The sequence below is a fragment of the Oncorhynchus keta genome, unplaced genomic scaffold (genome assembly GCF_023373465.1).
Source record: "Oncorhynchus keta strain PuntledgeMale-10-30-2019 unplaced genomic scaffold, Oket_V2 Un_scaffold_10_pilon_pilon, whole genome shotgun sequence".
NCBI classification, from domain to species: domain Eukaryota; kingdom Metazoa; phylum Chordata; class Actinopteri; order Salmoniformes; family Salmonidae; genus Oncorhynchus; species Oncorhynchus keta.
In genome coordinates, this window is record NW_026290757.1 from 103997 (window position 1) to 131013 (window position 27017).

Sequence of the window (27017 nt, forward strand, 5' to 3'; positions counted from 1 at the left end):
ATGTAAACAGCATCATCACTACACAATGGTTAGTAATGATGTAAACAGCATCATCACTACACAATGGTTAGTAATGATTTAAACAGCATCATCACTACACAATGGTTAGTAATGATGTAAACAGCATCATCATTACACAATGGTTAGTAATGATGTAAACAGCATCATCACTACACAATGGTTAGTAATGATGTAAACAGCATCATCACTACACAATGGTTAGTAATGATGTAAACAGCATCATCACAATGGTTAGTAATGATGTAAACAGCATCATCATTACACAATGGTTAGTAATGATGTAAACAGCATCATCACTACACAATGGTTAGTAATGATGTAAACAGCATCATCACTACACAATGGTTAGTAATGATGTAAACAGCATCATCACTACACAATGGTTAGTAATGATGTAAACAGCATCATCACAATGGTTAGTAATGATGTAAACAGCATCATCACAATGGTTAGTAATGATGTAAACAGCATCATCACTACACAATGGTTAGTAATGATGTAAACAGCATCATCACTACACAATGGTTAGTAATGATGTAAACAGCATCATCACAATGGTTAGTAATGATGTAAACAGCATCATCACAATGGTTAGTAATGATGTAAACAGCATCATCACTACACAATGGTTAGTAATGATGTAAACAGCATCGTCACTACACAATGGTTAGTAATGATGTAAACAGCATCATCACAATGGTTAGTAATGATGTAAACAGCATCGTCACTACACAATGGTTAGTAATGATGTAAACAGCATCGTCACTACATAATGGTTTAGTAATGATGCGTTTCTATTATTTGATCAGTATAAATGATTTGTTTCCTGATCTGTAACTGAAGGTGTGTAGAGGAATACAAGACGTTTACAGGTGCACCAGGGTGGTTTTGCTCCTCCCACCACTGAGTCTATTGGTTGTCATCGTTCTCCCCCCCCCCAGGACCTTGGCAGTGAGGATTTAAAGAGAGAGAAGATCAGCTTTGTGTGCCAGATCGTTAGAGTCGGACGGATGGAGCTCCGTGACAACAACACCAAGAAGCTGACCTCTGGGCTGAGGAGACCCTTTGGAGTGGCAGGTAAACCGGCCGTGTCTTTAAACCCGGAGACTACTGGAACTAGCCTGGGTACCGCTCTGTTTGTGCTAACATTCCTCTCTGTCTCTATTAGTAACAGAGACTACTGGAACTAGCCTGGGTACCGGTCTGTTTGTGCTAACATTCCTCTCTGTCTCTATCAGTAACAGAGACTACTGGAACTAGCCTGGGTACCGGTCTGTTTGTGCTAACATTCCTCTCTGTCTCTATCAGTAACAGAGACTACTGGAACTAGCCTGGGTACCGGTCTGTTTGTGCTAACATTCCTCTCGGTCTCTATCAGTAACAGAGACTACTGGAACTAGCCTGGGTACCGGTCTGTTTGTGCTAACATTCCTCTCTGTCTCTATCAGTAACAGAGACTACTGGAACTAGCCTGGGTACCGGTCTGTTTGTGCTAACATTCCTCTCTGTCTCTATCAGTAACAGAGACTACTGGAACTAGCCTGGGTACCGGTCTGTTTGTGCTAACATTCCTCTCGGTCTCTATCAGTAACAGAGACTACTGGAACTAGCCTGGGTACCGGTCTGTTTGTGCTAACATTCCTCTCGGTCTCTATCAGTAACAGAGACTACTGGAACTAGCCTGGGTACCGGTCTGTTTGTGCTAACATTCCTCTCGGTCTCTATCAGTAACAGAGACTACTGGAACTAGCCTGGGTACCGGTCTGTTTGTGCTAACATTCCTCTCGGTCTCTATCAGTAACAGAGACTACTGGAACTAGCCTGGGTACCGGTCTGTTTGTGCTAACATTCCTCTCGGTCTCTATCAGTAACAGAGACTACTGGAACTAGCCTGGGTACCGGTCTGTTTGTGCTAACATTCCTCTCTGTCTCTATCAGTAACAGAGACTACTGGAACTAGCCTGGGTACCGGTCTGTTTGTGCTAACATTCCTCTCGGTCTCTATCAGTAACAGACTGCTATAACATTGACCTTCTATACTATATGTCTCTATCAGTAACAGAGACTACTGGAACTAGCCTGGGTACCGGTCTGTTTGTGCTAACATTCCTCTCGGTCTCTTTCAGTAACAGAGACTACTGGAACTAGCCTGGGTACCGGTCTGTTTGTGCTAACATTCCTCTCGGTCTCTATCAGTAACAGAGACTACTGGAACTAGCCTGGGTACCGGTCTGTTTGTGCTAACATTCCTCTCTGTCTCTATCAGTAACAGAGACTACTGGAACTAGCCTGGGTACCGGTCTGTTTGTGCTAACATTCCTCTGTCTCTATCAGTAACAGAGACTACTGGAACTAGCCTGGGTACCGGTCTGTTTGTGCTAACATTCCTCTCTGTCTCTATCAGTAACAGACTGCTATAGCATTGACCTTCTATACTATATGTCTCTATCAGTAACAGACTGCTATAGCATTGACCTTCTATACTATATGTCTCTATCAGTAACAGACTGCTATAGCATTGACCTTCTATACTATATGTCTCTATCAGTAACAGACTGCTATAGCATTGACCTTCTATACTATATGTCTCTATCAGTAACAGACTGCTATAGCATTGACCTTCTATACTATATGTCTCTATTAGTAACAGACTGCTATAGCATTGACCTTCTATACTATATGTCTCTATCAGTAACAGACTGCTATAGCATTGACCTTCTATACTATATGTCCCGTCTCTAACAGTAATGGATGTGACTGACATCATAACAGGCAAGATGGATGATGAGGACAAGCAGCATTTCATCCCCTTCCAGCCGTGAGTATGAAATATGAACACACACACTCTCTCCCATCCATTACATCACCATAACACAGAGCACTATGTCATAAAACCTGTGAGTATGAAATATGAACACACACACACACTCTCCCATCCATTACATCACCATAACACAGAGCACTATGTCATAAAACCCGTGAGTACTTGATCATGGGGGAGATTTTGCATAAACACAACACACATGGACCAGAGCATAATGGACCGCTATGGACCAGAACATACTGGTGGTCTATGGGTAGGACCGCTATGGACCAGAACATAATGGACCTCTATGGACCAGAACATACTGGACCGCTATGGACCTGAACATAATGGAGTTTATGGTGGGACCGCTATGGACCAGAACATAATGGACCTCTATGGACCAGAACATAATGGACCTCTATGGACCAGAACATACTGGACCGCTATGGACCAGAACATAATGGAGTTTATGGTGGGACCGCTATGGACCAGAACATAATGGACCTCTATGGACCAGAACATACTGGACCGCTATGGACCAGAACATAATGGAGTTTATGGTGGGACCGCTATGGACCAGAACATAATGGACCTCTATGGACCAGAACATACTGGACCGCTATGGACCAGAACATAATGGACCGCTATGGACCAGAACATAATGGACCTCTATGGACCAGAACATAATGGACCTCTATGGACCAGAACATAATGGAGGTCAATGGTGGGACCTCTATGGACCAGAACATAATGGATGTCTATGGTGGGACCTTTATGGACCAGAACATAATGGATGTCTATGGTGGGACCTCTATGGACCAGAACATAATGGATGTCTATGGTGGGACCTCTATGGACCAGAACATACTGGAGGTTTATGGTGGGACCTTTATGGACCAGAACATAATGGACCTCTATGGACCAGAACATACTGGAGGTTTATGGTGGGACCTCTATGGACCAGAACATAATGGACCTCTATGGACCAGAACATACTGGAGCTCTATGGTGGGACCTCTATGGACCAGAACATTAAGTCTACGTTATGGTCGTACTCTGACATCTATGGACCAGAACATTACGTCTATGTCAGGGTAGTACTCTGACATCTATGGACCAGAACATTACGTCTATGTTAGGTCATACTCTGACCTCTGTCCCTGAAGCCGTCTCCTCTATGGTGGAAGCAGTGTGTGGAGTAGACGGGGCCTGCATCTGACACGGCATCCTATTCCCTAGTTGTATTTATTATGGATCCCCATTAGTTCCTGTCAAGGCAGCAGCTACTCTTCCTGGGGTTTATTATGGATCCCCATTAGTTCCTGTCAAGGCAGCAGCTACTCTTCCTGGGGTTTATTATGGATCCCCATTAGTTCCTGTCAAGGCAGCAGCTACTCTTCCTGGTGTTTATTATGGATCCCCGTTAGTTCCTGCCAAGGCAGCAGCTACTCTTCCTGGTGTTTATTATGGATCCCCATTAGTTCCTGTCAAGGCAGCAGCTACTCTTCCTGGTGTTTATTATGGATCCCGTTAGTTCCTGCCAAGGCAGCAGCTACTCTTCCTGGTGTTTATTATGGATCCCCGTTAGTTCCTGCCAAGGCAGCAGCTACTCTTCCTGGTGTTTATTATGGATCCCGTATGGTTCCTGCCAAGGCAGGAGCTACTCTTCCTGGGGTTTATTATGGATCCCCGTTAGTTCCTGCCAAGGCAGGAGGACTCTTCCTGGGGTTTATTATGGATCCCCATTAGTTCCTGCCAAGGCAGCAGCTACTCTTCCTGGGGTTTATTATGGATCCCCGTTAGTTCCTGCCAAGGCAGCAGCTACTCTTCCTGGGGTTTATTATGGATCCCCATTAGATCCTGCCAAGGCAGCAGCTACTCTTCCTGGGGTTTATTATGGATCCCCGTTAGTTCCTGCCAAGGCAGCAGCTACTCTTCCTGGTGTTTATTATGGATCCCCATTAGTTCCTGTCAAGGCAGCAGCTACTCTTCCTGGTGTTTATTATGGATCCCCGTTAGTTCCTGCCAAGGCAGCAGCTACTCTTCCTGGTGTTTATTATGGATCCCGTTAGTTCCTGCCAAGGCAGGAGCTACTCTTCCTGGGGTTTATTATGGATCCCCGTTAGTTCCTGCCAAGGCAGGAGCTACTCTTCCTGGGGTTTATTATGGATCCCCATTAGTTCCTGCCAAGGCAGCAGCTACTCTTCCTGGGGTTTATTATGGATCCCCGTTAGTTCCTGCCAAGGCAGCAGCTACTCTTCCTGGGGTTTATTATGGATCCCCATTAGATCCTGCCAAGGCAGCAGCTACTCTTCCTGGGGTTTATTATGGATCCCCGTTAGTTCCTGCCAAGGCAGCAGCTACTCTTCCTGGGGTTTATTATGGATCCCCATTAGTTCCTGCCAAGGCAGCAGCTACTCTTCCTGGGGTTTATTATGGATCCCCATTAGTTCCTGCCAAGGCAGCAGCTACTCTTCCTGGTGTTTATTATGGATCCCCGTTAGTTCCTGCCAAGGCAGGAGCTACTCTTCCTGGGGTTTATTATGGATCCCCGTTAGTTCCTGCCAAGGCAGGAGCTACTCTTCCTGGGGTTTATTATGGATCCCCATTAGTTCCTGCCAAGGCAGCAGCTACTCTTCCTGGGGTTTATTATGGATCCCCGTTAGTTCCTGCCAAGGCAGCAGCTACTCTTCCTGGGGTTTATTATGGATCCCCCTTAGTTCCTGTCAAGGCAGCAGCTACTCTTCCTGGGGTTTATTATGGATCCCCATTAGTTCCTGCCAAGGCAGCAGCTACTCTTCCTGGGGTTTATTATGGATCCCCATTAGTTCCTGCCAAGGAGGCAGCTACTCTTCCTGGGGTTTATTATGGATCCCCATTAGTTCCTGTCAAGGCAGCAGCTACTCTTCCTGGGGTTTATTATGGATCCCCATTAGTTCCTGCCAAGGCAGCAGCTACTCTTCCTGGGGTTTATTATGGATCCCCATTAGTTCCTGCCAAGGCAGCAGCTACTCTTCCTGGGGTTTATTATGGATCCCCATTAGTTCCTGCCAAGGCAGCAGCAACTCTTCCTGGGGTTTAATATGGATCCCCATTAGTTCCTGTCAAGGCAGCAGCTACTCTTCCTGGGGTTTATTATGGATCCCCATTAGTTCCTGCCAAGGCAGCAGCTACTCTTCCTGGGGTTTATTATGGATCCCCATTAGTTCCTGCCAAGGCAGCAGCTACTCTTCCTGGGGTTTATTATGGATCCCCATTAGTTCCTGCCAAGGCAGCAGCTACTCTTCCTGGGGTTTATTATGGATCCCCATTAGTTCCTGCCAAGGCAGCAGCTACTCTTCCTGGGGTTTATTATGGATCCCCATTAGTTCCTGCCACGGCAGCAGCTACTCTTCCTGGGGTTTATTATGGATCCCCATTAGTTCCTGCCAAGGCAGCAGCTACTCTTCCTGGGGTTTATTATGGATCCCCATTAGTTCCTGCCAAGGCAGCAGCTACTCTTCCTGGGGTTTATTATGGATCCCCATTTGTTCCTGCCAAGGCAGCAGCTTCTCTTCCTGGGGTTTATTATGGATCCCCATTAGTTCCTGCCAAGGCAGCAGCTACTCTTCCTGGGGTTTGTTCCTGCCAAGGCAGCAGCTACTCTTCCTTGGGTCTAAGCACATCATATAACATTATTACACCACTACATATCTACAATACCAACCATACAATAATATTACAATGTATGTGTGTGTCTCTACCTTTTGAGTGTCTCTTCACAGTTGCATAAGGTTTTGGTTGTTTTGTATGATTGGTTGTCTATTTGAGCCAGTAAATGGGTCTTTATTATTCGTATGGAGGGCAATGACTTGAGCTTCCCTCCAGGCCTGAGGGCACACGCTCTCCAGTAGGCTTAAAAGGAAGTGGCAATATCGTCCACTATTATCCTCAGTAATTTTCCATCCAGATTGTCTGACCTCGGTGGCTTGTCATTTGTTGACAGACAACAATCATCTTTTCACCTCTTCCACTGGTCTAAACAGACTTTACGGAATTGGTCAGATATATATTTAGAGTTTGTTGTCAGCATGTCCTTCCCTATATAGTGCACTACTACCCTATAGACCCTGGTCTAAAGTAGTGCACTACTACCCTATAGACCCTGGTCTAAAGTAGTGCACTACTACCCTATAGACCCTGGTCTAAAGTAGTGCACTACTACCCTATAGATCCTGGTCTAAAGTAGTGCACTACTACCCTATAGACCCTGGTCTAAAGTAGTGCACTACTACCCTATAGATCCTGGTCTAAAGTAGTGCACTACTACCCTATAGACCCTGGTCTAAAGTAGTGCACTACTACCCTATAGACCCTGGTCTAAAGTAGTGCACTACTACCCTATAGACCCTGGTCTAAAGTAGTGCACTACTACCCTATAGACCCTGGTCTAAAGTAGTGCACTACTACCCTATAGACCCTGGTCTAAAGTAGTGCACTACTACCCTATAGACCCTGGTCTAAAGTAGTGCACTACTACCCTATAGACCCTGGTCTAAAGTAGTGCACTACTACCCTATAGACCCTGGTCTAAAGTAGTGCACTACTACCCTATAGACCCTGGTCTAAAGTAGTGCACTACTACCCTATAGACCCTGGTCTAAAGTAGTGCACTACTACCCTATAGACCCTGGTCTAAAGTAGTGCACTACTACCCTATAGACCCTGGTCTAAAGTAGTGCACTACTACCCTATAGACCCTGGTCTAAAGTAGTGCACTACTACCCTATAGACCCTGGTCTAAAGTAGTGCACTACTACCCTATAGACCCTGGTCTAAAGTAGTGCACTACTACCCTATAGACCCTGGTCTAAAGTAGTGCACTACTACCCTATAGACCCTGGTCTAAAGTAGTGCACTACTACCCTATAGACCCTGGTCTAAAGTAGTGCACTACTACCCTATAGACCCTGGTCTAAAGTAGTGCACTACTACCCTATAGACCCTGGTCTAAAGTAGTGCACTACTACCCTATAGACCCTGGTCTAAAGTAGTGCACTACTACCCTATAGACCCTGGTCTAAAGTAGTGCACTACTACCCTATAGACCCTGGTCTAAAGTAGTGCACTACTACCCTATAGACCCTGGTCTAAAGTAGTGCACTACTACCCTATAGACCCTGGTCTAAAGTAGTGCACTACTACCCTATAGACCCTGGTCTAAAGTAGTGCACTACTACCCTATAGACCCTGGTCTAAAGTAGTGCACTACTGCCCTATAGACCCTGGTCTAAAGTAGTGCACTACTACCCTATAGACCCTGGTCTAAAGTAGTGCACTACTACCCTATAGACCCTGGTCTAAAGTAGTGCACTACTACCCTATAGACCCTGGTCTAAAGTAGTGCACTACTACCCTATAGACCCTGGTCTAAAGTAGTGCACTACTACCCTATAGACCCTGGTCTAAAGTAGTGCACTACTACCCTATAGATCCTGGTCTAAAGTAGTGCACTACTACCCTATAGACCCTGGTCTAAAGTAGTGCACTACTACCCTATAGACCCTGGTCTAAAGTAGTGCACTACTACCCTATAGACCCTGGTCTAAAGTAGTGCACTACTACCCTATAGACCCTGGTCTAAAGTAGTGCACTACTACCCTATAGACCCTGGTCTAAAGTAGTGCACTACTACCCTATAGACCCTGGTCTAAAGTAGTGCACTACTACCCTATAGACCCTGGTCTAAAGTAGTGCACTACTACCCTATAGACCCTGGTCTAAAGTAGTGCACTACTACCCTATAGACCCTGGTCTAAAGTAGTGCACTACTACCCTATAGACCCTGGTCTAAAGTAGTGCACTACTACCCTATAGACCCTGGTCTAAAGTAGTGCACTACTACCCTATAGACCCTGGTCTAAAGTAGTGCACTACTACCCTATAGACCCTGGTCTAAAGTAGTGCACTACTACCCTATAGACCCTGGTCTAAAGTAGTGCACTACTACCCTATAGACCCTGGTCTAAAGTAGTGCACTACTACCCTATAGACCCTGGTCTAAAGTAGTGCACTACTACCCTATAGACCCTGGTCTAAAGTAGTGCACTACTACCCTATAGACCCTGGTCTAAAGTAGTGCACTACTACCCTATAGACCCTGGTCTAAAGTAGTGCACTACTACCCTATAGATCCTGGTCTAAAGTAGTGCACTACTACCCTATAGACCCTGGTCTAAAGTAGTGCACTACTACCCTATAGACCCTGGTCTAAAGTAGTGCACTACTACCCTATAGACCCTGGTCTAAAGTAGTGCACTACTACCCTATAGATCCTGGTCTAAAGTAGTGCACTACTACCCTATAGATCCTGGTCTAAAGTAGTGCACTACTACCCTATAGATCCTGGTCTAAAGTAGTGCACTACTACCCTATAGATCCTGGTCTAAAGTAGTGCACTACTACCCTATAGACCCTGGTCTAAAGTAGTGCACTACTACCCTATAGACCCTGGTCTAAAGTAGTGCACTACTACCCTATAGACCCTGGTCTAAAGTAGTGCACTACTACCCTATAGACCCTGGCACTACTACCCTATAGACCCTGGTCTAAAGTAGTGCACTACTACCCTATAGACCCTGGTCTAAAGTAGTGCACTACTACCCTATAGACCCTGGTCTAAAGTAGTGCACTACTACCCTATAGACCCTGGTCTAAAGTAGTGCACTACTACCCTATAGACCCTGGTCTAAAGTAGTGCACTACTACCCTATAGACCCTGGTCTAAAGTAGTGCACTACTACCCTATAGACCCTGGTCTAAAGTAGTGCACTACTACCCTATAGACCCTGGTCTAAAGTAGTGCACTACTACCCTATAGACCCTGGTCTAAAGTAGTGCACTACTACCCTATAGACCCTGGTCTAAAGTAGTGCACTACTACCCTATAGACCCTGGTCTAAAGGCACTACTACCCTATAGACCCTGGTCTAAAGTAGCACTACTACCCTATAGACCCTGGTCTAAAGTAGTGCACTACTACCCTATAGACCCTGGTCTAAAGTAGTGCACTACTACCCTATAGATCCTGGTCTAAAGTAGTGCACTACTACCCTATAGACCCTGGTCTAAAGTAGTGCACTACTACCCTATAGACCCTGGTCTAAAGTAGTGCACTACTACCCTATAGACCCTGGTCTAAAGTAGTGCACTACTACCCTATAGACCCTGGTCTAAAGTAGTGCACTACTACCCTATAGACCCTGGTCTAAAGTAGTGCACTACTACCCTATAGACCCTGGTCTAAAGTAGTGCACTACTACCCTATAGACCCTGGTCTAAAGTAGTGCACTACTACCCTATAGACCCTGGTCTAAAGTAGTGCACTACTACCCTATAGACCCTGGTCTAAAGTAGTGCACTACTACCCTATAGACCCTGGTCTAAAGTAGTGCACTACTACCCTATAGACCCTGGTCTAAAGTAGTGCACTACTACCCTATAGACCCTGGTCTAAAGTAGTGCACTACTACCCTATAGACCCTGGTCTAAAGTAGTGCACTACTACCCTATAGACCCTGGTCTAAAGTAGTGCACTACTACCCTATAGACCCTGGTCTAAAGTAGTGCACTACTACCCTATAGACCCTGGTCTAAAGTAGTGCACTACTACCCTATAGACCCTGGTCTAAAGTAGTGCACTACTACCCTATAGACCCTGGTCTAAAGTAGTGCACTACTACCCTATAGACCCTGGTCTAAAGTAGTGCACTACTACCCTATAGACCCTGGTCTAAAGTAGTGCACTACTACCCTATAGACCCTGGTCTAAAGTAGTGCACTACTACCCTATAGACCCTGGTCTAAAGTAGTGCACTACTACCCTATAGACCCTGGTCTAAAGTAGTGCACTACTACCCTATAGACCCTGGTCTAAAGTAGTGCACTACTACCCTATAGACCCTGGTCTAAAGTAGTGCACTACTACCCTATAGACCCTGGTCTAAAGTAGTGCACTACTACCCTATAGACCCTGGTCTAAAGTAGTGCACTACTACCCTATAGACCCTGGTCTAAAGTAGTGCACTACTACCCTATAGACCCTGGTCTAAAGTAGTGCACTACTACCCTATAGACCCTGGTCTAAAGTAGTGCACTACTACCCTATAGACCCTGGTCTAAAGTAGTGCACTACTACCCTATAGACCCTGGTCTAAAGTAGTGCACTACTACCCTATAGACCCTGGTCTAAAGTAGTGCACTACTACCCTATAGACCCTGGTCTAAAGTAGTGCACTACTACCCTATAGGGCCTGGTCTAAAGTAGTGCACTACTACCCTATGGGCCTGGTCTAAAGTAGTGCACTACTACCCTATAGACCCTGGTCTAAAGTAGTGCATTACTACCCTGTGGGCCTGGTCTAAAGTAGTGCACTACTACCCTATAGACCCAGGTCTAAAGTAGTGCACTACTACCCTATAGACACTGGTCTAAAGTAGTGCACTACTACCCTATGGGCCTGGTCTAAAGTAGTGCACTACTACCCTATGGGCCTGGTCTAAAGTAGTGCACTACTACCCTATAGACCCTGGTCTAAAGTAGTGCACTACTACCCTATAGACCCTGGTCTAAAGTAGTGCACTACTACCCTATAGACCCTGGTCTAAAGTAGTGTCCTACTACCCTATAGACCCTGGTCTAAAGTAGTGCACTACTACCCTATAGACCCTGGTCTAAAGTAGTGCACTACTACCCTATAGACCCTGGTCTAAAGTAGTGCACTACTACCCTATAGACCCTGGTCTAAAGTAGTGCACTACTACCCTATAGACCCTGGTCTAAAGTAGTGTCCTACTACCCTATAGGCCCTGGTCTAAAGTAGTGCACTACTACCCTATAGACCCTGGTCTAAAGTAGTGCACTACTACCCTATAGACCCTGGTCTAAAGTAGTGCACTACTACCCTATAGACCCTGGTCTAAAGTAGTGTCCTACTACCCTATAGACCCTGGTCTAAAGTAGTGCACTACTACCCTATAGGCCCTGGTCTAAAGTAGTGCACTACTACCCTATAGACCCTGGTCTAAAGTAGTGCACTACTACCCTATAGGCCCTGGTCTAAAGTAGTGCACTACTACCCTATAGGCCCTGGTCTAAAGTAGTGCACTACTACCCTATAGACCCTGGTCTAAAGTAGTGCACTACTACCCTATAGACCCTGGTCTAAAGTAGTGCACTACTACCCTATAGACCCAGGTCTAAAGTAGTGCACTACTACCCTATAGACCCTGGTCTAAAGTAGTGCACTACTTACTACCCTATAAACCCTGGTCTAAAGTAGTGCACTATATATGGAATAGGGTTCCATTTGTGACTCAAACAGGGATGTTTTCAACCCTTCACACCCGATTTAATGTGCAGTTTATTACACACCCTATTACCTACATAGACCAGGTTTAAAGTAGTGCACTATATAGGGAATAGTCCCATTTGGGGTTGAATAGTAGTGCACTATGTAGGGAATAGGGTGCCGTTTGGGGTCAATAGTAGTGCACTATATAGGGAATAGGGTGCCATAGTAGTGCACTATATAGGGAATAGGGTGCCATAGTAGTGCACTATATAGGGAATAGGGTGCCATAGTAGTGCACTATATAGGGAATAGGGTGCCATAGTAGTGCACTATATAGGGAATAGGGTGCCATAGTAGTGCACTATATAGGGAATAGGGTGCCATAGTAGTGCACTATATAGGGAATAGGGTGCCATAGTAGTGCACTATATAGGGAATAGGGTGCCATAGTAGTGCACTATATAGGGAATAGGGTGCCATTTGGGCCTCATTCTAAAGCATTTCCAATTATGGAATCCTCTCAGGAACACAGGCAGTTAATGAGATCGCCTTAATTTAGTCACGGTGGGATAGTGGAGGGTCTGAGTCCCAAATGGCAACCTATTCCCTAATAGTGTATGTGGTGAAGGATGTAAGGAATAGAGTGTCATTTGGAACTCAGTCGTAGCTACCAATCAGTTTAGTTTAGTTGGCACGGTAGGCAGATCTCCTCAGTTAACAGCTCTATTTAGGAACATACATCATGGATTAGACTCTCTCCTCCTCTGCACACACACACACACACACACACACACACACACACACACACACACACACACACACACACACACACACACACACACACACACACACACACACTGTCGTAGTGATGCATTTTGGTAGTTTCCTGAATAGCAGCTTTAGTTGTTAGCTAGGACCCTGTTCTAAGGCAACCCAAACAGGAAGCTACCGTTCCTAATAAAGGACTGTTTGATGTAACTATATCATCGGTTAGAGATCTCTGGCAAACAGCTTCGTTTTGGAGACCGAAATGGCCCTCACATTGTTCAAACAAAGGTTGAGATATAATGTCATGTTGCCAGGGGCAACATCTTTCCCTAAAAGACTTCGACCAGGGTTACAATGGCCTTTTCTAACCTAGTTCATTGATATTTTAGTTGATTTAAAGTCTACAGGAAGAGGAAATGGAGAGATGTTGGTCATGCTTCAATGTTATTGCTGCTTTTTAATTCAATCAAGCTCTGATTTATTTCATTTCTACCCTTAAACATACTATACGTATTCCTTTAAATGTTATGCATCCTTCAGGCATTTCTCTCTGCCCTCCTCTCCTCTGCTCTCTCTCCTCTCTATCCCCTGCTCTCTCTTCTCCTCCCTTCTGCTCTCTCTTCTCCTCCCCTCTGCTCTCTCTCCTCCCCTCTGCCCTCCTCTCCTCTGCTCTCTCTTCTCCTCCCTTCTGCTCTCTGCCCTCCTCTCCTCTGCTCTCTCTTCTCCTCCCTTCTGCTCTCTCTTCTCCTCCCCTCTGCTCTCTCTCCTCCCCTCTGCCCTCCTCTCCTCTGCTCTCTCTTCTCCTCCCCTCTGCTCTCTCCTCCTCTCCTCTGCTCTCTCTTCTCCTCCCCTCTGCTCTCTCCTCCTCTCCTCTGCTCTCTCTCCTCCTCTTCTCTGCTCTCCCTCTCCTCCTCTGCTCTCTCTTCTCCTCCCCTCTGCTCTCTCTCATCCTCTCCTCTGCTCTCCCTCTCCTCCTCTCCTCTGCTCCCTCTCCTCCTCTTCTCTGCTCTCCCTCTCCTCCTCTTCTCTGTTTCCTCTTCTCCTCTGCTCTCTCTTCTCCTCCCCTCTGCTCTCTCTCATCCTCTCCTCTGCTCTCCCTCTCCTCCTCTCCTCTGCTCTCTCTCCTCCTCTTCTCTGCTCTCCCTCTCCTCCTCTCCTCTGCTCTCTCTCCTCCTCTTCTCTGTTTCCTCTTCTCCTCTGCTCTCTCTTCTCCTCCCCTCTGCTCTCTCCTCCTCTCCTCTGCTCTCTCTCCTCCTCTTCTCTGCTCTCCCTCTCCTCCTCTGCTCTCTCTCATCCTCTCCTCTGCTCTCTCTCATCCTCTCCTCTGCTCTCCCTCTCCTCCTCTCCTCTGCTCTCTCTCCTCCTCTCCTCTGCTCTCCCTCTCCTCCTCTCCTCTGCTCTCTCTCATCCTCTCCTCTGCTCTCCCTCTCCTCCTCTCCTCTGCTCTCTCTCCTCCTCTTCTCTGCCCCCTCTCCTCTTCTCCTCTGCTCTCTCTCTCCTCCTCTGCTCTCTCTCTCTCTCCTCCTCTGCTCTCTCTCTCCTCTGCTCTCTCTCCTCCTCTCTCTCTCTCTCTCCTCCTCTGCTCTCTCTCCTCCTCTCCTCTGCTCTCTCTCTCCTCCTCTCCTCTGCTCTCTCTCCTCCTCTGCTCTCTCTCCTCCTCTCCTCTGCTCTCTCTCTCCTCCTCTCCTCTGCTCTCTCTCCTCCTCTGCTCTCTCTCCTCCTCTGCTCTCTCTCCTCCTCTGCTCTCTCTCCTCCTCTCCTCCTCTCCTCTCTCTCTCCTCCTCTCCTCTACTCTCTCTCCCTCCTCCTCTCTCTCTCTCCTCCTCTCCTCTGCTCTCTCTCCTCCTCTCCTCTACTCTCTCTCCTCCTCTGCTCTCTCTCCTCCTCTGCTCTCTCTCCTCCTCTGCTCTCTCTCCTCCTCTGCTCTCTCTCCTCCTCTGCTCTCTCTCCTCCTCTGCTCTGCTCTCTCCCTCCTCCTCTCTCTCCTCTCTCTCCTCTCTCTGCTCTCTCTCCTCCTCTCCTCCTCTCTCCTCTCCTCCTCTCTCTCTCTCTCCCTCCTCTCTCTGCTCTCTCTCTCTCTCCTCTCTGCTCTCCTCCTCCTCTCCTCTCTCCTCCTCTCCTCTCTCTCTCTCTCCTCTCCCTCTCTCTCTCTCTCTCTCCTCTCCTCCTCTCCTCTGCTCTCTCTCTCTCCTCCTCCTTTGCTCTCTCTCCTCTCTCCTCTGCTCTCTCTCCTCCCTCTCTCTCTCTCTCCTCTACTCTGCTCTCTCTCTCTCTCTGCCCTCCTCTCTCCTCCTCTCTCTCTCTCTCTCTGCCCTCCTCTCTTCTCTCTACTCTGCTCACTCTCTCTCTGCTCTCTCTCTCTCTGATCTCCTCTCTCTCTCTCTTTCTGCCCTCCTCTCCTCTGCCCTCCTCTCCTCTCCTCTCCTCTGCTCTCTCTCCTCCTCCTCTCCTCTGCTCTCTCTCCTCCTCTCTCCTCTACTCTGCTCTCTCGCTCTGCTTTCTCTCCTCCTCTCTTCTCTCCTCTACTCTCTGCTCTCTCTCTCTGCTCCCTCTCTCTCTGCTCCCTCTCTCTCTGCCCTCCTCTCCTCTACTCTGCCCTCGCTCTCTCTCTCTGCCCTCCCTCTCTCTCTCTGCCCTCCTCTCCTCTACTCTGCTCTCTCTCTCTGCTCCCTCTCTCTCTGCTCCCCTCTCTCTGCCCTCCTCTCCTCTACTCTGCCCTCGCTCTCTCTCTCTGCCCTCCTCTCTCCTCTGCCCTCCTCTCCTCTACTCTGCCCTCGCTCTCTCTCTCTGCCCTCCTCTCTCCCTCTGCCCTCCTCTCCTCTCTCTCTGCCCTCCTCTCTCCCTCTGCCCTCCTCTCCTCTCTCATCTGTTCTGCTCTCTCCTCTGCCCTCCTCTCCTCTCCTCTCTCTCTGGTGTTGTTCCTGTCATGTGCCTACTACAGGCTAGCGTTGGATGATGCCGTGCTTCGCCACAGGCAACTGAACATCTCCCGTTTTTCAACCAGGGTGGCGGGGGAGAGCGACTTTCTCCAGACCGTCATCAACAAGGTCATCGCCGCCAAGGAGGTCAACCACAAGGGACAAGGTAAAGTTAATGTACAAGGAGGTGGGGGGTGAGATGCTTGGAGTGGTACTGTGAGAGGGCAGGGAGGTGGGGGGTGAGATGCTTGGAGTGGTACTGTGAGAGGACAGGGAGGTGGGGGGGTGAGATGCTTGGAGTGGTACTGTGAGAGGGCAGGGAGGTGGGGGGTGAGATGCTTGGAGTGGTACTGTGAGAGGGCAGGGAGGTGGGGGGTGAGATGCTTGGAGTGGTACTGTGAGAGGGCAGGGAGGTGGGGTGAGAGGGGGGGGGTGAGATGCTTGGAGTGGTACTGTGAGAGGGCAGGGAGGTGGGGGGGTGAGATGCTTGGAGTGGTACTGTGAGAGGGCAGGGAGGTGGGGGTGAGATGCTTGGAGTGGTACTGTGAGAGGGCAGGGAGGTGGGGGTGAGATGCTTGGGGTGGTACTGTGAGAGGGCAGGGAGGTGGGGGTGAGATGCTTGGGGTGGTACTGTGTGAGAGGGCAGGGAGGTGGGGGGTGAGATGCTTGGAGTGGTACTGTGAGAGGGCAGGGAGGTGGGGGGTGAGATGCTTGGAGTGGTACTGTGAGAGGGCAGGGAGGTGGGGGTGAGATGCTTGGAGTGGTACTGTGAGAGGGCAGGGAGGTGGGGGTGAGATGCTTGGAGTGGTACTGTGAGAGGGCAGGGAGGTGGAGGGTGAGATGCTTGGAGTGGTACTGTGAGAGGGCAGGGAGGTGGGGGTGAGATGCTTGGAGTGGTACTGTGAGAGGGCAGGGAGGTGGGGGTGAGATGCTTGGAGTGGTACTGTGAGAGGACAGGGAGGTGGGGGGTGAGATGCTTGGAGTGGTACTGTGAGAGGGCAGGGAGGTGGGGGTGAGATGCTTGGAGTGGTACTGTGAGAGGACAGGGAGGTGGGGGGTGAGATGCTTGGAGTGGGGCCTGATTAAAGGAGACGGGCCTGGGGTCTGACTAAAGGATGACGGGCCTGGGGTCTGACTAAAGGATGACGAATACAGTATGATATAGAATACAGTATGATGGGGTCTGACAGTATGACAGACGACGGGCCTGGGGTCTGACTAAAGGATGACGGGCCTGACTAAAGGAACAGCGGGTCTGACTAAAGGACGACGGGCCTGGGGTCTGACTAAGGACGACGGGCCTGGGGTCTGACTAAAGGACGACGGGCCTGGGGTCTGACTAAAGGACGACGGGCCTGGGGTCTGACTAAAGGATGACGGGTCTGGGGCCTGACTAAAGGATGACGGGCCTGACTAAAGGACGACGGGCCTGGGGTCTGACTACAGGACGACGGGCCTGGGGTCTGACTACAGGACGACAGGCCTGGGGTCTGACCAAAGTACGACGGGCCTCGGGTCTGACTAAAGGATGATGAGCCTGGGGTCTGACGACGGGCCTGGGGTCTGACTAAAGGGGCCTGGGGTCTGACTAAAGGGGCCTGGGGTCTGACTACAGGACGACGGGCCTGGGGCCTGACTAAAGGACGACGGGTCTGGGGCCTGACTAACGGACGACGGGCCTGGGGTCTGACTAAAGGACGACGGCCCTGGGGTCTGACTAAAGGACGACGGGCCTGGGGCCTGACTAAAGGACGACGGGCCTGGGGTCTGACTGCAGGACGACGGGCCTGGGGTCTGACTAAAGGATGACGGCCCTGGGGTCTGACTAAAGGACGACTGGCCTGGGGTCTGACTAAAGGGGCCTGGGGTCTGACTAAAGGGGCCTGGGGTCTGACCCACAGGACGACGGGCCTGGGGTCTGACTAAAGGACGACGGGCCTGGGGTCTGACCCACAGGACGACGGGCCTGGGGTCTGACTAAAGGATGACGGGCCTGACTAAAGGACGACGGGCCTGACTAAAGGACGACGGGCCTGGGGTCTGACTAAAGGGGCCTGGGGTCTGACTAAAGGACGACGGGCCTGGGGTCTGACTAAAGGGGCCTGGGGTCTGACTAAAGGGGCCTGGGGTCTGACTAAAGGGGCCTGGGGTCTGACTAAAGGACGACGGGCCTGGGGTCTGACTAAAGGGGCCTGGGGTCTGACTAAAGGGGCCTGGAGTCTGACTAAAGGACGACGGGCCTGGGGTCTGACTAAAGGACGACGGGCCTGGGGTCTGACTAAAGGATGACGGGGCCCTGGGGTCTGACTAAAGGACGACTGGCCTGGGGTCTGACTAAAGGGGCCTGGGGTCTGACTAAAGGGGCCTGGGGTCTGACCCACAGGACGACAGGCCTGGGGTCTGACTAAAGGACGACGGGCCTGGGGTCTGACCCACAGGACGACGGGCCTGGGGTCTGACTAAAGGATGACGGGCCTGACTAAAGGACGACGGGCCTGACTAAAGGACGACGGGCCTGGGGTCTGACTAAAGGGGCCTGGGGTCTGACTAAAGGACGACGGGCCTGGGGTCTGACTAAAGGGGCCTGGGGTCTGACTAAAGGGGCCTGGGGTCTGACTAAAGGGGCCTGGGGTCTGACTAAAGGACGACGGGCCTGGGGTCTGACTAAAGGACGGACGGGCCATTTTCCAATACTGTAGATGTGTTAGTAACAGCTCTTGGATTGACATGTCATGCTTTAGTGTGGTGTTGTCATGTTGAATGGCTTTAGACCCCAGACCACCTGAAGAGGGTTTTGTAGAGGGAGGAGAACAGGCTCTGTGGTGTTGTCATGTTGAATGGCTTTAGACCCCAGACCACCTGAAGAGGGTTTTGTAGAGGGAGGAAAACAGCCTCTGTGGTGTTGTCATGTTGAATGGCTTTAGACCCCAGACCACCTGAAGAGGGTTTTGTAGAGGGAGGAGAACAGGCTCTGTGGTGTTGTCATGTTGAATGGCTTTAGACCCCAGACCAGCTGAAGAGGGTTTTGTAGGGGGAGGAGAACAGGCTCTGTGGTGTTGTCATGTTGAATGGCTTTAGACCCCAGACCACCTGAAGAGGGTTTTGTAGAGGGGGAGAACAGGCTCTGTGGTGTTGTCATGTTGAATGGCTTTAGACCCCAGACCACCTGAAGAGGGTTTTGTAGAGGGAGGAGAACAGGCTCTGTGGTGTTGTCATGTTGAATGGCTTTAGACCCCAGACCACCTGAAGAGGGTTTTGTAGAGGGAGGAGAACAGGCTCTGTGGTGTTGTCATGTTCAATGGCTTTAGACCCCAGACCACCTGAAGAGGGTTTTGTAGAGGGAGGAGAACAGGCTCTGTGGTGTTGTCATGTTGAATGGCTTTAGACCCCAGACCACCTGAAGAGGGTTTTGTAGAGGGAGGAAATCAGCCGCTGTGGTGTTGTCATGTTGAATGGCTTTAGACCCCAGACCACCTGAAGAGGGTTTTGTAGAGGGAGGAAAACAGCCTCTGTGGTGTTGTCATGTTGAATGGCTTTAGACCCCAGACCACCTGAAGAGGGTTTTGTAGAGGGAGGAGAACAGGCTCTGTGGTGTTGTCATGTTGAATGGCTTTAGACCCCAGACCAGCTGAAGAGGGTTTTGTAGAGGGAGGAGAACAGGCTCTGTGGTGTTGTCATGTTGAATGGCTTTAGACCCCAGACCACCTGAAGAGGGTTTTGTAGAGGGAGGAGAACAGGCTCTGTGGTGTTGTCATGTTGAATGGCTTTAGACCCCAGACCACCTGAAGAGGGTTTTGTAGAGGGAGGAGAACAGGCTCTGTGGTGTTGTCATGTTGAATGGCTTTAGACCCCAGACCACCTGAAGAGGGTTTTGTAGAGGGGGGAGAACAGGCTCTGTGGTGTTGTCATGTTGAATGGCTTTAGACCCCAGACCACCTGAAGAGGGTTTTGTAGAGGGAGGAGAACAGGCTCTGTGGTGTTGTCATGTTGAATGGCTTTAGACCCCAGACCACCTGAAGAGGGTTTTGTAGAGGGAGGAGAACAGGCTCTGTGGTGTTGTCATGTTCAATGGCTTTAGACCCCAGACCACCTGAAGAGGGTTTTGTAGAGGGAGGAGAACAGGCTCTGTGGTGTTGTCATGTTGAATGGCTTTAGACCCCAGACCACCTGAAGAGGGTTTTGTAGAGGGAGGAGATCAGCCGCTGTGGTGTTGTCATGTTGAATGGCTTTAGACCCCAGACCACCTGAAGAGGGTTTTGTAGAGGGAGGAGAACAGGCTCTGTGGTGTTGTCATGTTGAATGGCTTTAGACCCCAGACCACCTGAAGAGGGTTTTGTAGAGGGAGGAGAACAGGCTCTGTGGTGTTGTCATGTTGAATGGCTTTAGACCCCAGACCACCTGAAGAGGGTTTTGTAGAGGGAGGAGAACAGGCTCTGTGGTGTTGTCATGTTGAATGGCTTTAGACCCCAGACCACCTGAAGAGTGTTTTGTAGAGGGAGGAGAACAGGCTCTGTGGTGTTGTCATGTTGAATGGCTTTAGACCCCAGACCACCTGAAGAGGGTTTTGTAGAGGGAGGAGAACAGGCTCTGTGGTGTTGTCATGTTGAATGGCTTTAGACCCCAGACCACCTGAAGAGGGTTTTGTAGAGGGAGGAGAACAGGCTCTGTGGTGTTGTCATGTTGAATGGCTTTAGACCCCAGACCACCTGAAGAGGGTTTTGTAGAGGGAGGAGAACAGCCTCTGTTCTGTAGTAATGAGGTTTTGTGCCGTGAGCTACAGACCCAGTATATCATCACTACAGACCCAGTATATCATCACTACAGACCCAGTATATCATCACCACAGACCCAGTATATCATCACTACAGACCCAGTATATCATCACCACAGACCCAGTATATCATCACCACAGACCCAGTATATCATCACTACAGACCCTCATCACTACAGACCCAGTATATCATCACTACAGACCCTCATCACTACAGACCCAGTATATCATCACTACAGACCCTCATCACTACAGACCCAGTATATCATCACTACAGACGCTCATCACTACAGACCCAGTATATCATCACTACAGACCCAGTATATCATCACTACAGACCCAGTATATCATCACTACAGACCCAGTATATCATCACTACAGACCCAGTATATCATCACTACAGACCCTCATCACTACAGCCCCAGTATATCATCACTACAGACCCAGTATATCATCACTACAGACCCAGTATATCATCACTACAGACCCAGTATATCATCACTACAGACCCAGTATATCATCACTACAGACCCAGTATATCATCACTACAGACCCAGTATATCATCACTACAGACCCAGTATATCATCATTACAGACCCAGTATATCATCACTACAGACCCAGTATATCATCATTACAGACCCAGTATATCATCACCACAGACCCAGTATATCATCACCACAGACCCAGTATATCATCACCACAGACCCAGTATATCATCACCACAGACCCAGTATATCATCACTACAGACCCAGTATATCATCACTACAGACCCAGTATATCATCACTACAGACCCAGTATATCATCACCACAGACCCAGTATATCATCACTACAGACCCAGTATATCATCACCACAGACCCAGTATATCATCACTACAGACCCAGTATATCATCACTACAGACCCAGTATATCATCACTACAGACCCAGTATATCATCACCACAGACCCAGTATATCATCACTACAGACCCAGTATATCATCACCACAGACCCAGTATATCATCACCACAGACCCAGTATATCATCACCACAGACCCAGTATATCATCACTACAGACCCAGTATATCATCACTACAGACCCAGTATATCATCACCACAGACCCAGTATATCATCACTATAGACCCAGTATATCATCACTACAGACCCAGTATATCATCACCACAGACCCAGTATATCATCACTACAGACCCTCATCACTACAGACCCAGTATATCATCACTACAGACCCAGTATATCATCACTACAGACCCTCATCACTACAGACCCAGTATATCATCACTACAGACCCAGTATATCATCACTACAGACCCAGTATATCATCATTACAGACCCAGTATATCATCACCACAGACCCAGTATATCATCACTACAGACCCAGTATATCATCACTACAGACCCAGTATATCATCACTACAGACCCAGTATATCATCACTACAGACCCAGTATATCATCACTACAGACCCAGTATATCATCACCACAGACCCAGTATATCATCACCACAGACCCAGTATATCATCACTACAGACCCAGTATATCATCACTACAGACCCAGTATATCATCACTACAGACCCAGTATATCATCACCACAGACCCAGTATATCATCACCACAGACCCAGTATATCATCACTACAGACCCAGTATATCATCACCACAGACCCAGTATATCATCACCACAGACCCAGTATATCATCACTACAGACCCAGTATATCATCACTACAGACCCAGTATATCATCACTACAGACCCAGTATATCATCACTACAGACCCAGTATATCATCACCACAGACCCAGTATATCATCACTACAGACCCAGTATATCATCACCACAGACCCAGTATATCATCACTACAGACCCAGTATATCATCACTACAGACCCAGTATATCATCACCACAGACCCTCATCACTACAGCCCCAGTATATCATCACTACAGACCCACTATATCATCACTACAGACCCAGTATATCATCACCACAGACCCAGTATATCATCACTACAGACCCAGTATATCATCACCACAGACCCAGTATATCATCACTACAGACCCAGTATATCATCACTACAGACCCAGTATATCATCACCACAGACCCAGTATATCATCACTACAGACCCAGTATATCATCACTACAGACCCAGTATATCATCACTACAGACCCAGTATATCATCACTACAGACCCAGTATATCATCACTACAGACCCAGTATATCATCACTACAGACCCAGTATATCATCACTACATATTGGGTCCATTTGGTTTAAGAGGAGACAGACCCTCAAGACAGACTGACCTCCTCTGTTGACAGGTCCCACTGTCTCTCTGCCTGTGTTCCAAACAGCACCTGTTTTCCATACATAGTGAACTACGGGCCCCTGGTCAAAAGTAGTGCACTTCATAGGGAATAAAGGGGGCGGGGGGCAAATTACCTGAGGATGTTCCAGCGACTGCTCCGTGTTGTGTTTCAGTACGATGTTAATGTCGTGTCTGATATGACCCATGTTTCCTGAAGGAAGCACACACTGACCGCATGAACAGAAATAACTGCAGGATGTTTTAACGGGTTTTATATGTGGAACACTGTAAAACTACGTTTAGTTACCATAGAAACACCTCTTCATAAACTAGAAAGGGTCATTTTCCTGAAGTAGAAAACATTTGTGCGTCTTGCCTCCAGCTGGCAAATTTAGACTCCTCGACCTCCGGCAATTAGTCTTGGTTGTCATACCGACTGGAGGTTCCGACTGGAGGTTCCGACTGGAGGTTCCGACTGGAGGTTCCGACTGAGATCGTCATATGTTTGTAGTAGCTTCCTTAACAACGGTCTCTAGTCCCTCCCTCCCTGTTCCCAGGTCTGTTGACATCGTCATATGTTGGTAGTAGCTTCCTTAACAACGGTCTCTAGTCCCTCCCTCCCTGTTCCCAGGTCTGTTGACATCGTAAGATGTTGGTAGTAGCTTCCTTAACAACGGTCTCTAGTCCCTCCCTCCCTGTTCCCAGGTCTGTTGACATCGTCAGATGTTGGTAGTAGCTTCCTTAACAACGGTCTCTACTCCCTCCCTCCCTGTTCCCAGGTCTGTTGACATCGTCATATGTTGGTAGTAGCTTCCTTAACAACGGTCTCTAGTCCCTCCCTCCCTGTTCCCAGGTCTGTTGACATCGTCATATGTTGGTAGTAGCTTCCTTAACAACGGTCTCTAGTCCCTCCCTCCCTGTTCCCAGGTCTGTTGACATCGTAAGATGTTGGTAGTAGCTTCCTTAACAACGGTCTCTAGTCCCTCCCTCCCTGTTCCCAGGTCTGTTGACATCGTCATATGTTGGTAGTAGCTTCCTTAACATTTACATTTACATTTAAGTCATTTAGCAGACGCTCTTATCCAGAGCGACTTACAAATTGGTGCATACACCTTATGACATCCAGTGGAACAGCCACTTTACAATAGTGCATCTAAATCTTTTAGGGGGGTGAGAAGGATTACTTACCCTATCCTAGGTATTCCTTGAAGAGGTGGGGTTTCAGGTGTCTCCGGAAGGTGGTGATTGACTCCGCTGTCCTGGCGTCGTGAGGGAGTTTGTTCCACCATTGGGGGCCAGAGCAGCGAACAGTTTTGACTGGGCTGAGCGGGAACTGTACTTCCTCAGTGGTAGGGAGGCGAGCAGGCCAGAGGTGGATGAACGCAGTGCCCTTGTTTGGGTGTAGGGCCTGATCAGAGCCTGGAGGTACTGAGGTGCCGTTCCCCTCACAGCTCCGTAGGTAAGCACCATGGTCTTGTAGCGGATGCGAGCTTCAACTGGAAGCCAGTGGAGAGAGCGGAGGAGCGGGGTGACGTGAGAGAACTTGGGAAAGTTGAACACCAGACGGGCTGCGGCGTTCTGGATGAGTTGTAGGGGTTTAATGGCACAGGCAGGGAGCCCAGCCAACAGCGAGTTGCAGTAATCAAGACGGGAGATGACAAGTGCCTGGATTAGGACCTGCGCCGCTTCCTGTGTGAGGCAGGGTCGTACTCTGCGGATGTTGTAGAGCATGAACCTACAGCAACGGGACACCGCCTTGATGTTAGTTGAGAACGACAGGGTGTTGTCCAGGATCACGCCAAGGTTCTTAGCGCTCTGGGAGGAGGACACAATGGAGTTGTCAACCGTGATGGCGAGATCATGGAACGGGCAGTCCTTCCCCGGGAGGAAGAGGAGCTCCGTCTTGCTGAGGTTCAGCTTGAGGTGGTGATCCGTCATCCACACTGATATGTCTGCCAGACATGCAGAGATGCGATTCGCCACCTGGTCATCAGAAGGGGGAAAGGAGAAGATTCATTGTGTGTCGTCTGCATAGCAATGATAGGAGAGACCATGTAAGGTTATGACAGAGCCAAGTGACTTGGTGTATAGCGAGAATAAGAGAGGGCCTAGAACAGAGCCCTGGGGGACACCAGTGGTGAGAGCGCGTGGTGAGGAGACAGATTCTCGCCACGCCACCTGGTAGGAGCGACCTGTCAGGTAGGACGCAATCCAAGCGTGGGCCGCGCCGGAGATGCCCAACTCGGGAGAGGGTGGAGAGGAGGATCTGATGGTTCACAGTATCGAAGGCAGCCGATAGGTCTCTAGTCCCTGCTCTGATTTGACTCATAACATTGTATTCCCTGTTCCCAGGTCTGTGGGTGACCCTGAAACTGCTTCCGGGTGATATCCATCAGATCAGAAAGGACTTCCCTCACCTGGTTGACCGTTCCACAGCCGTGGCCCGCAAGATGGGCTTCCCAGAGATCATCATGCCAGGTAGCATCATGATCCATTCAGAGATCGTCAGGCCAGGTAGCATCATGATTCATTCAGAGATCGTCAGGCCAGGTAGCATCATGATTCATTCAGAGATCGTCAGGCCAGGTAGCATCATGATTCATTCAGAGATCGTCAGGCCAGGTAGCATCATGATTCATTCAGAGATCGTCAGGCCAGGTAGCATCATGATTCATTCAGAGATCGTCAGGCTAGGTAGCATCATGATCCATTCAGAGATCGTCAGGCCAGGAAGCATCATGATTCATTCAGAGATCGTCAGGCCAGGTAGCATCATGATTCATTCAGAGATCGTCAGGCCAGGTAGCATCATGATTCATTCAGAGATCGTCAGGCCTGGTAGCATCATGATTCATTCAGAGATCGTCAGGCCAGGTAGCATCATGATTCATTCAGAGATCGTCAGGCTAGGTAGCATCATGATTCATTCAGAGATCGTCAGGCCAGGTAGCATCATGAACCATTCAGCGATTGTCAGGCCAGGTAGCATCATGTCATACCAGGTAGAATTATGATCCATTCAGAGATCGTCATGTGAGGTAGCATCATGTCAGGCTAGGTAGCATCATGTCAGGCCAGGTAGCATCATGATCCATTCAGAGATCGTCATGCCAGGTAGCATCATGATCCATTCAGAGACCGTCATACCAGGTAGCATCATGTCAGGCTAGGTAGCATCATGTCAGGCTAGGTAGCATCATGTCAGGCTAGGTAGCATCATGTCAGGCTAGGTAGCATCATGATCCATTCAGAGATTGTCAGGCCAGGTAGCATCATGATCCATTCAGAGATCGTCAGGCCAGGTAGCATCATGAACCATTCAGCGATTGTCAGGCCAGGTAGCATCATGTCATACCAGGTAGAATTATGATCCATTCAGAGATCGTCATGTGAGGTAGCATCATGTCAGGCTAGGTAGCATCATGTCAGGCTAGGTAGCATCATGATCCATTCAGAGATCGTCAGGCCAGGTAGCATCATGATTCATTCAGAGATCGTCAGGCCAGGTAGCATCATGTCATACCAGGTAGCATCATGATCCATTCAGAGATCGTCATACCAGGTAGCATCATGATCCAATCAGAGATCGTCAGGCTAGGTAGCATCATGATCCAATCAGAGATTGTCAGGCCAGGTAGCATCATGATCCAATCAGAGATCGTCATACCAGGTAGCATCATGATCCAATCAGAGATCGTCATACCAGGTAGCATCATGATCCAATCAGAGATCGTCAGGCTAGGTAGCATCATGATCCATTCAGAGATTGTCAGGCCAGGTAGCATCATGTCATACCAGGTAGCATCATGATCCATTCAGAGATCGTCATGCCAGGTAGCATCATGATCCATTCAGAGACCGTCATACCAGGTAGCATCATGATCCATTCAGAGATCGTCATGCGAGGTAGCATCATGTCAGGCTAGGTAGCATCATGTCAGGCTAGGTAGCATCATGATCCATTCAGAGATCGTCATACCAGGTAGTTCTCTCCCTCTCTACCACACCTGCTGTCTCTAACTCTGAACTGACATTTACTCTTGAGGTGCTGACCTGTTCCACCCTCTACAACCACTGTGATTATTATTATTTGACCCTGCT

At 48.9% G+C, this 27017-nt stretch overlaps 1 protein-coding gene across 1 annotated transcript in view; it reads left to right on the forward strand.

Annotated features, from left to right (window-relative positions):
- The window catches only part of LOC127927284 (dedicator of cytokinesis protein 1-like), a gene marked incomplete at its 3' end in the record, with an annotated part of 68042 nt that overhangs the window by 39832 nt on the left and 1193 nt on the right, over nt 1-27017 (forward strand). Inside the window, exons 11-14 of the mRNA XM_052513422.1 lie at nt 963-1098; nt 2767-2839; nt 15932-16011; nt 25269-25394. Of these exons, the coding sequence (XP_052369382.1) occupies nt 963-1098; nt 2767-2839; nt 15932-16011; nt 25269-25394 (415 nt within the window). The remainder of the gene's footprint in view (nt 1-962; nt 1099-2766; nt 2840-15931; nt 16012-25268; nt 25395-27017) is intronic.